This window comes from Apodemus sylvaticus, chromosome 14 (genome assembly GCF_947179515.1).
Source record: "Apodemus sylvaticus chromosome 14, mApoSyl1.1, whole genome shotgun sequence".
Taxonomy (NCBI): domain Eukaryota; kingdom Metazoa; phylum Chordata; class Mammalia; order Rodentia; family Muridae; genus Apodemus; species Apodemus sylvaticus.
Genome location: NC_067485.1, coordinates 17,128,325 through 17,140,771, shown reverse-complemented (window position 1 = coordinate 17,140,771; position 12,447 = coordinate 17,128,325). Strand labels below are relative to the sequence as shown.

At 43.9% G+C, this 12,447-nt stretch overlaps 1 protein-coding gene across 1 annotated transcript in view; it reads left to right on the top strand.

Moving 5' to 3' along the window:
• The first annotated feature begins 1,216 nt into the window (after positions 1–1,216).
• LOC127665220 (sperm motility kinase X-like) overlaps positions 1,217–12,447 on the top strand; it is a 33,808-nt gene continuing 22,577 nt past the window's right edge. The window contains exons 1-2 of the mRNA XM_052157644.1: positions 1,217–1,279; positions 3,303–3,412. Of these exons, the coding sequence (XP_052013604.1) occupies positions 1,217–1,279; positions 3,303–3,412 (173 nt within the window). The remainder of the gene's footprint in view (positions 1,280–3,302; positions 3,413–12,447) is intronic.

Below are 12,447 nucleotides of genomic sequence, written 5' to 3'. Positions count from 1 at the left end.
TTGGAAATCCCCTCCTCTTCTCTTTTCTTGCTTTCTTTTTTTTTTTTTTTTTTTTTAAATCAAGGCCTTCCAAGTGAGTGCAGAAATTTAAGCTGTATGCCACCATGACTGGCTGGTGGTTTTTGTTGTTGTTGTTGTTTGTTGTGTTTTTTCCTCTGCTTTTGCTTTTGGGAATTTCTCTTGTCATACTTTCATGCTGCCTGGCTCTTCCCTCAGCTGAATCCAGAGTGTAGATGAGCCCATTACAGTCATGTCTGCGGCTGCTGTCCTCAAGTCTAACATTTCAGACTGGTTTGTAAGAGTCCCACTCTTGGGGATAACCTTCAACTCCTGATCCCTGCTCCTCCCAAAGGACTCTGAGCTTGTGCCACCACCCTCAGTTTCTGTTTTAAGTTTGCGGGAGCAGCAGTTGTCAGCCTTCAGTTCCCACTTGTACTCTACTCTATATTCCTATTTGTTTGGGTTTCTCTTGAAGCTCATTTTAAAAATCACTGGTGCTCTCTCATCAGCTGGCCACTGGTGTTTTAACTAAGAGCTGCTGATGAGATATAGAATTGTTGGGGAAAGAAGCATATAATTGATTTAAATTTATTTTTGTTGTTGTTGTTGTTGTTGTTTGTATGTTGGTGTAAGCGCCATGGTACCCTTGTGGAGGCCAAACAAGAAACTTAGATGGTCAGTGTCCTTCTTTCATAGTGTAAACACAACTGGAACATGAAGGGACAGATAGGCCCAGATACAGTAATAGTGGGCTTGGACACGCCTTTCTGAGTATGTATTCAGAGGACATGTTCTGCAAGACTTCAGTGGTTTAGCATTGCTGGGATTTATTTTATGGTCCAGGTTATGACTACCTTATTAAATGCCCCATGGTTCCGGAACAGAATGTATATCTGCCTTGGAAGAGGAGACCTGCCGGTGTCTATCAGGCCTCGTTTGTTATCAATGTTGTTGAATCCACAGGGCATGGAGGGACGTGTGAGGGACGAGTTTGCTGCCTTAGAGGGGATACACCTTCGTTAGCTCCTTTTCCTTAAGACAACTCAAGCTTAGCTCCACGGGCCCCCGCATCACTTCATTACTGCTGCAGGCAAGCAGTAGAGACAGCCACACTGAACTAGCCCCCGCCAACCAAAAGACAAGGAGCTTTCTGGTGCACTGAGTTGACTACTGGCAGCTTCTGCTGCGCATGCACTAAAGGAGGCAGGTATGGAAGATGGGCCTGTGTCTTCCTTCTAAGGGGCTCCAGGTTTCTCTGGAGCCCAAAGATGTGGTACAGGTGAGCCAGGCTGGAGCCTGTCTGTGCGGTCGGGATCTACAGCAGAGACTTGAAAACTGGAATGGGGCAGACCGCAGTGAGGACTGACTAAGGGATCCAGGACTCAGAGCTGCAGCTCTGACCTCAGCCTGTTTACCCTTAGGTCTCACGGTATAAATATTTGTCTTTTACCATTGGAATTGCTTGCAAATTTCCACTTACCTTATTTTGTCCTCTTCCACAGTATAAATAGTTCTAATACCTGCGGACAGATGGAGGATCCTTTTCTCCATTAGTTAAAAAATTGAAAGACAAGAAAACCGCTCAGTTCAAAGAAAAGTGTGTCACTGGCAAGCAGTATGGAGAAGGGGGATCCAGAGTCGGGGAGACCCCAGTGCTAAGAGACTTTGTGTTTTTAGCTTGGGTTCAGGGTGGCTTGTCTGGTGATCCCATGCCCTTTTTTGTATTAGTGTAAAGGTGTTTATGGCCCCTTCTGTAGTAGTGATTCTATCTGTTCACAAGCACAGAATCAACAGAGTTATTTACTGGCTGAGAAACCTCCTCTGTTGATCTCAAACAATACGCACATATTTGGGGACAATTGGGGAATTTTGAATACAAACTGAATATTTTATTTTCCTGAGGCGTTATCATATTTGGCCTGTGGTGTTTTCTCTGCACCTTTCAGATTGCTCAATGACAGATGAGGCAAGTGTTTACCTCTTAGGTTCTTCTTCTTGGACCTGGGAATTGTACTGACATTAAATAGTTAGTAGAACTGCAGGCAAATGCAACATAAATTTTGTGCAAGAAGGGACCAGGGAAAAGAAATGAAGCCTTGAAGAAGCCACAAGCTGAGCTGTGAAGCGGAATGCCAGGGAAACACAGAATAATGGGGTGGATCCCTGCTTCTCGGCACATCTTTTTATTTTCACTTGTCATTTTTACATGTTGCCCACGATTCTTAGCTATTTATTTATTGATCCAGGGATCCACCGTGTAGCTCTGGCTGGCTTGGAACTCCCTATGTGGACCAAGCCAGCCTCAGATTGCAGTGATCTTCCTGCCTCCGCCTCCCAAGTGCTGGGTTTGTGGATGGGAGTCCTCACCTCCAGCTACAGATGTCACTTTCAGACGTTATAGTCTTGGTGTATGCTGTAAACTGTTCAGGTAGCTCGCCATGTGGTACAGCTCCCGCCTATGTCTTATGCAATACAGGATGGATTTTTGATGATGTAGTTCTAGAGATTTTTTTTTTTTTTAGTTCAAGGAGCATATTCACCAAATGATGCATGTGTCTGTCTTTGATGTTAGCACACTTCCTGTTCTTAATCTGTCCACCTGTCCATCATTTTTTCTCAGATCTCTGACCCCCTTCCCCAAATCTGAGTAAGTCCCCGGTGAGTTCTTAGGTGTTTGCCTAGTTATATTTGCTTTATCTTGTTTTCCTAGTGGTATTTAAAAGGCATCTGACACTCCATATAGATAAGTGAAGAGCCATTTAGCTCCAGGTCAAATTGGAATATAGATACATATAGTCATATGATCTTAGTTATGACCTTTGACCTATAAAATAGTCTCTGATCCTTCTGAGAGGTGTAAACAATAGCAATTAGACACATAGCTTATATTATTATATTATTAAGTAATTCCAGTGATACCAATTTCCTGGCTCTTAGTGTCTTGGAACAGTTTTTGACAGACCTTTAGATGGGCAGGGATGGACGTGGCAGCCCTGTTAGAGGACATTGGCAGGTTGTACACAGCCAGACTTCCACACTTGCCTTCCATTCTGAATCTGGGATAGGATGCAAAACTCTGCCCACCCCCTATGGATTTCCCTACTCACTGAATCCTCCATCCAGCCTTAGCATGATAACTTTACTATGGTTTCTTTTTTCCTTAAAAATAACAACCTAAAATATAGGTGATTAGAGGAAGCATATATCCAACTAAAACTGAGGACCGAAATATCTTATTTCTGCAGTCTTGGTTGTTCATGTTTAACAGGACTCTGTTTTTACAGGGATGAATGTCCTTCCAGGACATAGCTGTGACCTTCATGCAGGGAGGTATGGCAGCCGCCGGACCTTACCCAGAAGACCTTGTATCCGGACTTGACACTGGAAAAGTACTGCAGTGTGAAGTCAGTGGGTGAGTGAAGTCCCCTGTGAGTGGAGCGGGTGTATATAGTGGGATTTCTGAAGTCCAAGTTTTTTGAAGTACGGGGAATGTCCAAAGACTGAAAGTATATAATGATTTTGTCTATGTTGTCCCATATTCTCAATAATTGCTTTTGGGTCCTTGGAATGCATCCCTGTACCCTGTGAACCTTTCTGGAAAGAGCATGGGACACTTTATCATATGTTCTCCAAGACCAAGCCCTCTATCATTTCCTGTCTATAGGGCGTCAAGTTCCCAAACCAGAAGTCATCTTTACCATGGGACAAGCAGAAGAGTCTTGCATGCTGGACAGGGAAATCTCAAGTCACAGCTGTCGAGGTGAGTTGGGAGCCAAGAGCACCAAAGGTGGGATCCATGCCGGTAGAGGCTGGCTTCTTTAGAGAGCATGCCCAGGACTTCCTCTTTCTGTTCTGAACCTAGAACTGCTCCAGTGGAGTTTGTGTTGGCCCCTGAAAGGCTGAATGTTCTCCCAATACTCTACCCACATCATTACTGCCACTTTGTCTTTTTAATAGAAAATGTGTTGTAATTTCCAGTAGCATGGATCATGGCCCACCGTATATTATCTAGAGGATCACGCTTTCCTGCTTTTTGTTAAGATTTTTTTTAAATTTCCACCTTTGATAAGATGTCAGATCCTTGGGCATTTAAACTCTGACAGATCTGCCTTCTTTACAGTACCCGTGGGTCACATCTCAGCAGTTTTTATCTTCTCCCTTTTCTCTGTCTCACATTGGTATCTAGAAGTGGCTCTATGTTATAGCCTCTTCATGGTTCTCTGTTGGCTTTGAAGCCACCATGGACATTGTCTTCCTGTTTGGCTGTCATGATATAACATTGCTTTAACACTTCTCATAAATTTTGGTAATTCATGAGAATGTTTTCATTTCAACACAAATGACTGAGTTATATAGTGATAGTCAGTATTATTAATTTTGCTTTGGTTTCCCTCTTGTCCTTTTACTTTTTTTAAAATATCAGTTGCTTATTTGGGGGCGGGGAGAGGTGGCTCGACAGTTATGAGCACAGGCTGCTTTTCCAGAGGACCCAGGTTCAATTCCCAGCACTTATACGGAGGCTCACAAGCATCTGTAACTTGAATTCTAGGGGATTGGACATATTCTTCTAGACTCTGCAAGCATGGTATAGGGACACACATGCAGGCGAAACACTCATAAACATAAACTCATAAAGTCAAAATCCATGTTATGTGTATATGTACATGCTTCTGCATCCTCGTTCATGTGGACACGTGTAAATGCCTGTGAGTGGAACCGGAGTTGAGCTTTGGTGTCCTTCCTCATGTTCTCCTGATCTTGTTTTTGAATCAGGATCTGGTCCTGGCTTGGAGCTCATCAAGTAGAATAGGCTGGCTGGCCCCCGAGCCCCAGGGATCTGGATCCAACTGTTTCCACCTCTTCAGAGCCGGGGTTATAAATCATATCATTCAAATCTCCATAAATGTATAGCAAACACTTCGCCAACTGAGTTGCCTCTTTAACCCACACCCCTGAGCCCCATTTGAGATAGGGTCTCTCTTCTATGTAGCCCTGGCTGTCCTGGAACTCATGTAGAATATAGGCTGGCCTCAAACTCACAGAAATCCACCTACCTGTTCTTCCAAGTGCTGGTATTAACGTTCTGTGCCACCACATATGGCTTAAGACAGAGTTTACGGTTTAGCCCAGGCTGGCCTTCAACTTGCTTTATAGGTCAGGATGGCATTGAACTTATAATCCAGTTCCTGAGGGCATGCATTACATGGCCTGGTTTGCTTTTTTTAAAAAATACCCCTTTATGTATTCCTTTAACCTCCATACTCATTTTTCTCCCTAGAGCTGTCTGTGCTATCTTTGAATTTTTAGACTAAGGGTAACATCTAAATTTGTAGTTTATAGAAATGGTTAGAAGCAGTTGTAAACCCCCTGATGTGGGTGGTGGGGACGGAACTCAAGTTGTCTAACAGGCAGCATGTACTCTTATGGGCTGCATATTTTAAAAAGGTAAAACCCGCTATTTGATTTTGAGTAGAGACCTAAATTAGGACTTTAGTGTTCTAACACCTACCTAAAGACACTGATTCTCCCTTCATAAACCATTCAGTCTGGAATATCTGAATGGAAGAAAAGATGTCTGTAGGAGACATGCCCGCTTCTTTATGACATTGACCTTATTACAACACACAGAATTTTTACTTTCCCTTAACTAATAAGATATGAGTTACATAGTCCTACCTAATACCACACGAGCCTGGACAAGCCTGGTTTGCTGACACTGCCAGGCATTGGGTGCAAACTCAGTGCCATGCGGGAAGGGAGCAGATTTGATGGGTAGCTTTCTATCTTACACGTCTGTTGTCCTCCTTTTGGATATGTTGCTCTCTGTCCCCGTTACGGTTTGGGTATGAAGTGTCTGCACAGGCTCATGTGTTTGAACATGGCCCCAAGCTGGTGGTGCTGTTTGGGAGGTTGCAATTCCATTTGGGTGTATGGCCTAGCTGGCAAACATAGGCCTTTAAGGGCAGGGATTAAGGGTTATAGGACGTCCTTCTTTTGGCCCAAGCCCTCTGCCTCCTGGTTAGTACCATGTGATAAATAGCTCCCACAGCATGCTCTGCTGCCATGCAACCCTCTCTGCTGTGATGATTATACTCGCTGTACATGGGAACTCGAATAACTCCTGCTTCCCTGATACTGCTTTGCGGGGTATTCTGCCTGAGGTGAGGAAGCACCCAGTAAAGGCCCTAGAGCTGGGGTCAAAGAATTAAGTCATAGACATGCAGTTCGTTCTTTGCTAAGGTGGGTAACTAAGGTTGCAGTCGCTCACTATTAACCCAAACAACTTGGTATTTAGTACATATCGTTAAATAGGAAAACAAGAATCAGGGAGATTAGAGGAGTTATGGAGAAAAAGGTAAGAAGAATCTGGGCTAGAACTATTTCCTTTAGGGGATAGAGGTGTAGCTCGGTGACAAAGCACATGTGAGACCACAGAGTCCATTCAGCACCAAAACTAAACCCATCGGAACCAAACACATCGGACCCACATTAAGTGACTGTTCATTACTCTGCTCTCTGGGCATCCTCCTCACATTTGCTTCTGGGTTTGCTTGGGTTTGAATCTCTTCCCTTTCAGTCCCTCAGTACTTAATTTTGGGCAGTCACTAAACCTCCTTAGTTATTCACCTATAAAATAGGATCAATAGCAAAGGGTTGTCCTAAAGCTTCGATAGCTAAATATGGAATGAGAGTAACACATCCAAGTGCCATTACTTAGCATATGGTAAATATCTATTGTTGTGATCTTCTGCTGTGTGTGAGGCAGTACACATGCAGACGATGTTCTTATGCACGTCTACCCATTAATGTATATTTAATATATTTACATAACATCTCTAGTTCTCTGCGTCCACTGTGACTCCTTTGATATATAAATCATTCTATTAGTTGTTCTTTGTGCCAGGTTTACCTTTTTTTTCCTTTTTAGATGGGGGCATTGTTTTTGAGACTTCACAAGACAGATCATTTGGAGAAGTTCTTTCCAGCCTGTGAGAAGTAACCTCTGCACAATAGACACCCCAGCTTCTGCTTTAGAAGAATTGCAGAAAGATAATAGGCAGAGAGGGCAATATGAAGAAAAACAACCCAAACCTTTAGGTCTTGTTGTCACCGCTAGCATGACAGCACAAATTCATAGGAAAAGCAGCACACTTGAGGACACTGGGAAGTTGGGTCACATAGGCACACACCTTGTTCCTGAAAGAAAGAGATTTCATTGCTCTGACTCACGCAGAAAGAGTTCGAAGGTTTGTGAAAGCTTACATCATCACGACAGAAATAAGAGAGAAAATCATGATAAGAGTATTAAATATAGTTATATTTTTCTTGATATGAATTCCCACACAGGAGTAAATATTTGTGAAGGCCATCGGTGTTGGGAACTTGCTGTCATTCAACATGAGGAAATGCATGCTGTCACTCAACATGAGGAAAGGAAGAACAGGAGGAACCTCCATCTGTTTCCTGACTATGGGAAAGTTTTTATTCATGAGCCACCCATCTCTACATATCAAAGTCTTTCTGCTGAAGAAAAGCAGCATTGAGTACAGCAAACAGCAGACAGTGTTGACTCTAAACTCCCAGCACATGGCATTAGAGGGCATTTTTATACAGGAGGAAACTCAATTTGTGCTCTAAGCTTGGGCATCAAGATACTCACAAGGTGAGTCACCATAAGTGCCTAGTGTGTGGGAGAGCCTTCCTCCACAGTGTGGGAGAGCCTTCCTCCACAGGCCTGAGCTGCTGAGATGTCAGACAAAAGAACACTGAAGGAAACCTCCATAAACCAAAGAATGTGGGCAAACATTTGAGGGTTCAAATCTCTGCATATACATTAAAAATCGTACGATGGGGAAAACTTTGAAATGTACTGAATGTGGAAACCAGTACTAAGAGTACATTGGAAGATCCAAACTGAAGGGAAACCCTATGTGTGTGCTGAGTGTGGGAAGGCCTTCACCTGGAAATCACAGTTTCTCACACACAAAGGACTCCATACTGGAGAGAAACCCTCTGTGTGTACTGAGTGTGGAAGATCATCTATTAAAAAGTCACAGTTCCATGTGCAGCAGTGGAGTCAAATGGGAGAGGGTCCCTTTGTATGTCCAGAGTGTGGAAAGGTCGTCACTCATAAGGCAAACGTTACACTACATCAGAAGATTCACGCCCGGGAGAAATCCTATGTATGTTCTGAGTGCGAGCAGGCCTTTGCCCACAGGCCAAACACCAAAAGAGCCAGATTGGAGAAAAGCCCTATAAATTCAGGGACTGTGGAAAATCGTTTATTTGGAAGACAGGGCTTAGGCCCCATCAGAAGCCTCATGTGGGTGAGAGACATTATGAATGCCGTGAATGTAGAAAGACGTTCATTCAGAAGTCAACACTTCATACACCCCAGAGGAACCACAAAGGAGAAAAGCCCCATGGAAAAAAGCCTGGAGTGTAGGAAGGCACTCTTCCACAAATCACATTTTACTCTACACGGGAAAATTCGTACCAGTGTGGCGATTGTGGGAAATCCTTCACTGTGAAGTTACAACTCCATGTGCACCATGAGGAACTCTATCAATGTGTCGTGTGGGAAGGCCTTCATAGACAGGTCAAATCTTTTGGCACATTGGAAGATTCACACTGGAGAGAAACCCTATACCTGCTGTGACTGTAGAAAATCCTTCCCTCAGAAGCCAGGCCTCTGCATACATCAGCAATCCCATTCTGGAGAAAGACATTTTGCATGCTGTTAGTGTGGGAAAGCTTTGCAAAGAAGTCAGCACTGATGGTATATCACAGAATCCACACAAGAGAGAAACCATATATATATATATATATATATATATATATATATATATATATATATATATATATTATATATTTATACACACACACACACACACATATATATATATATACACATATATGCTGAATGTGGGAAAAGTCTTACTAAACACCAGAAAATTCATGCTAAACAGAAACTCTGTAAGTATGGTATGGTAGCTTTGGGGAAGACTTTAACTGGAAGCCAGGACCCTCAAGTCAACTCAATACACCTCAGGAATGAGATACTGGAGAAAGAGAGGGCCTGACACCACAGCTATGGTGTGGCAATTCAAACATGAGGTAATGAGGGCCTGCTGCGGTCTAGCTAGTCTGAATTGTGAATATCTGGATAGCACAGCGCATACCCACTACACATCTGGGGGAGATGTTTTAGAGAACGTGTTTAAGCTGTAAGTCATAGCTGGACTTGTCTATCAGACTGGCAGATGCTTACAAGTGATAGTGGAGATCCAAAATCAGGCATACTAGTGTGCACCTATCTTTTACAACATTTGGGAGGCTAGGCAGGAGCTTTCCTGAACCCAGGAATTGGAGACTAACTTCATCAATATGACAAGACTGCATCTCTAAGGCAAGGAAATAAAAGCAGCAGCAGCACCAGGTTGTGGTGGTGCATCTTTAATCCTAGCCCCTGGGAGGCACAGGCATGTGGAACTCTTGAGGCCAGCCTGGTCTACAAAGTGAGTACCTGGACAGCCAGGATTATTACACAGAGAAACCATGTCTCAAAACAAAACAAACACAACCCGAAACAACCAAGCAGCAGCAGCAGCAGCAGCAAAAAACAAACAACAACAACAACAAAAAAAAAATCCCAAAAAACAAAAAAAACAAAAAAACAAGATGATTAGAAATCTTTCTTCACTTGTGTGAGCAGCTGTATAAGCTGTCTAGGATTTTAGCATCTCAGATAGCAAACGGATCACCATAGACTCACAATATTTCCTAAGAAGAGTGGCTCTTTCTCTGCTATGTTCTACTGACTTTCTAAAAGGTTCTAAAGGTTTCTACTGATGGCCCCTGAAGAGCACTGGTTCTCCAGGCAGAAGGTGGTGAACTCAGGAAGAAAGGCAGAACATTTCTTTGATTCACTTTTCTTTCACTTTTGAGAAATCACCATCATTTACTGCTTTTATAGTATTTGTTGGCCGGTGCTGAGGAAGTGGGTTTCAGGTCTAGCCTATGTCCTAGACTTGATCAATGATGCCAGCTGCAGTTCACTCAGGAGTTGGGTCTAGATGACAAGACTGTGCATCCTCACTTCACCTTTGTTTGTACATAGTTGTAATTTTTTAATGATTCTTTTTTGAAAAATGTGCACATTAAGAAAAATGATGGGCCAGGCAGTGGTGGCACATCTTTAATCCCAGCACTCAGGAGGCAGAGGCAGAGGCAGAGGCAGAGGCAGAGGCAGAGGCAGAGGCAGAGGCAGAGGCAGAGGCAGAGAGGCAGAGAGGCAGAGAGGCAGAGAGGCAGAGAGGCAGAGAGAGAAGCATAGAGGCAGAGAGAGAGACATAGAGGCAGAGGCAGGCCAGCCTGGTTTACATCGGGAATTCTAGGACAGCTAGCACTACACAAAGAAACCTTGTCTGGGAGGTGGGGGCAGAGAAAAAAAAAAGGGCTGGCAAGATGACTCAGTTAAGGATGCTTGTGTCCAGGCCCTACAATTTGAATTTCATCCCTGGAATGTATAACCAGCCTGGTTTACAGAGAGAATTCTAGGACAGTCATATAATGGTTTTTGTATAATAGCTTTTATTGTATAACATCTTACTTTTATTTTTAAACCAGATTACAGAGTAACAGATTTCCATATGGAACTTTTATTTTGGTTGGTTCTCCTTATCTGGATTCTCCCTGGACCCTCTATCTACTGTAACCTTTTGCCCAAGTGTTCCTTGCTTCACTCTATTCTAGTGCATCGCTCCCATGTTGGAAGCCTCAGTTCCTTTGGAGTTTCTTGGTCTTCATTGTTATTTATTCCCTTCTGAATATACACATTTAACAGTTAGAGGTCTTGAGCTGTTTTTTTTTATCCCCATTAAAGATCCTAGCATCCAGTGGCCCCCTTCCCTTATGAGAGATCAAGCACATGAAACATACATGTAGAGGATGTGATGCTCTCCTTGTCTCCTTGTCTCCTTTTTTTTTGTTTGTTTGTTTTTGTTTTTCGAGACAGGGTTTCTCTGTGTAGCCCTGGCTGTCCTGGAACTCACTCTGTAGACCAGGCTGGCCTCGAACTCAGAAATCCGCCTGCCTCTGTCTCCCAAGTGCTGGGATTAAAGGCATGCGCCATTACCGCCCAGCTCCTTTTCTTCTTAATCATTAGGAAACATGAACTGGTCCAGCCCCACTTGCAGTAAGGTGGATCACGCTTTCTATTGCATTAGGCTTCTGAGCTACCAAGGCACACTTCCATGGAAAACAAAAATTCAGAAGAAACAAAAATCAGAAAGGCAAAATCAAGAATCAGTTTGCATGTGCTGACACCCAAACCTTTCCAACCAGGAGAGAGGTAATTACTAGAAGCTTGGCTGTCCAAAAGAACCACATAGCACATAAATAAAATGGATATGTGTCATTAAGACCTTTAGTAGTCTCTGCCCAGGAGCACCACCAGTATAGAGAGGCAGCATCCTGTACTTGTATCTATCCACAGCAAGTCAGCAGCCAAGGCAGCCCAAACTTCCGGAGGCTCCTGGGAAACTGCTCCCTTATTCAGACATATTCTGCAATACGAGCAGAGCTGTCAAAAGAACCAGAACATTTCTAATTATCTGAAAATTATTTCCTAAGGCCAACACAACAACCCCCCCCCCCCCCCCGCCCCAGGCACCCAGCAGGAACCACCAAAATCGTGGCTTTCAATATCCAATCACTGCCAGGGCTCCCACTTTCTGGCACCTGGGCCAGAAGGTAGGCTCCCTGCTCCTCACAGAGCCTGAAGGCTGTTAGTGGGAGCAAAAGCTCATGGAGTTCTGAGTCAGATGGGGGTGGCTTTGCAGTGGCAAGCACGCCATGTTTTTAAGCACACTGCCCTCCTCGGAGACACTGTGAAGACATGATCAGAAGGAAGAAGTTACTTAGCACAAAGGCAAGTGCACAGGGCTTTCCAGACAGGCAGAAGTGTACCCATCTCCACCACAGGCTGTGGTCCTGAAGGTACATGACTGTTGACAGGGCTGAGTTGAGGGTAACAGCTGATTCTCCCCAACATACCCAGTATCACCCCACCACTTCCCTCCATGTCTCTGGTAATTACACCAGGTCCCCCTCTCCCTTCCCCAAGGCTTGCTCAAGGATACTCATCTTCCAAATGATGAGGCTCTGGGCAGAGCTCAGGGTCTCCTAAGCCTCTCAGCGAGGTGACAAACTTTGTCATCAGTAGTCAAGGTCCTCAGAGTCATAGAGCACAAAGAAGTATGTGCAATAGTAGCATATAGTCCCCTGCAGGACAGCCATGCCAGGATCTGAACCAGAAAAATCTGGAATGCGGAGTGCTATAAAGACCCCATTTCTGCTATAAATGCAGCGACTCTGCGCTTCTCTGATCTGACACACTAAACCACCCCAGTCTTTGTAAGTATGATAAAAATCCTGTGAGGTCTT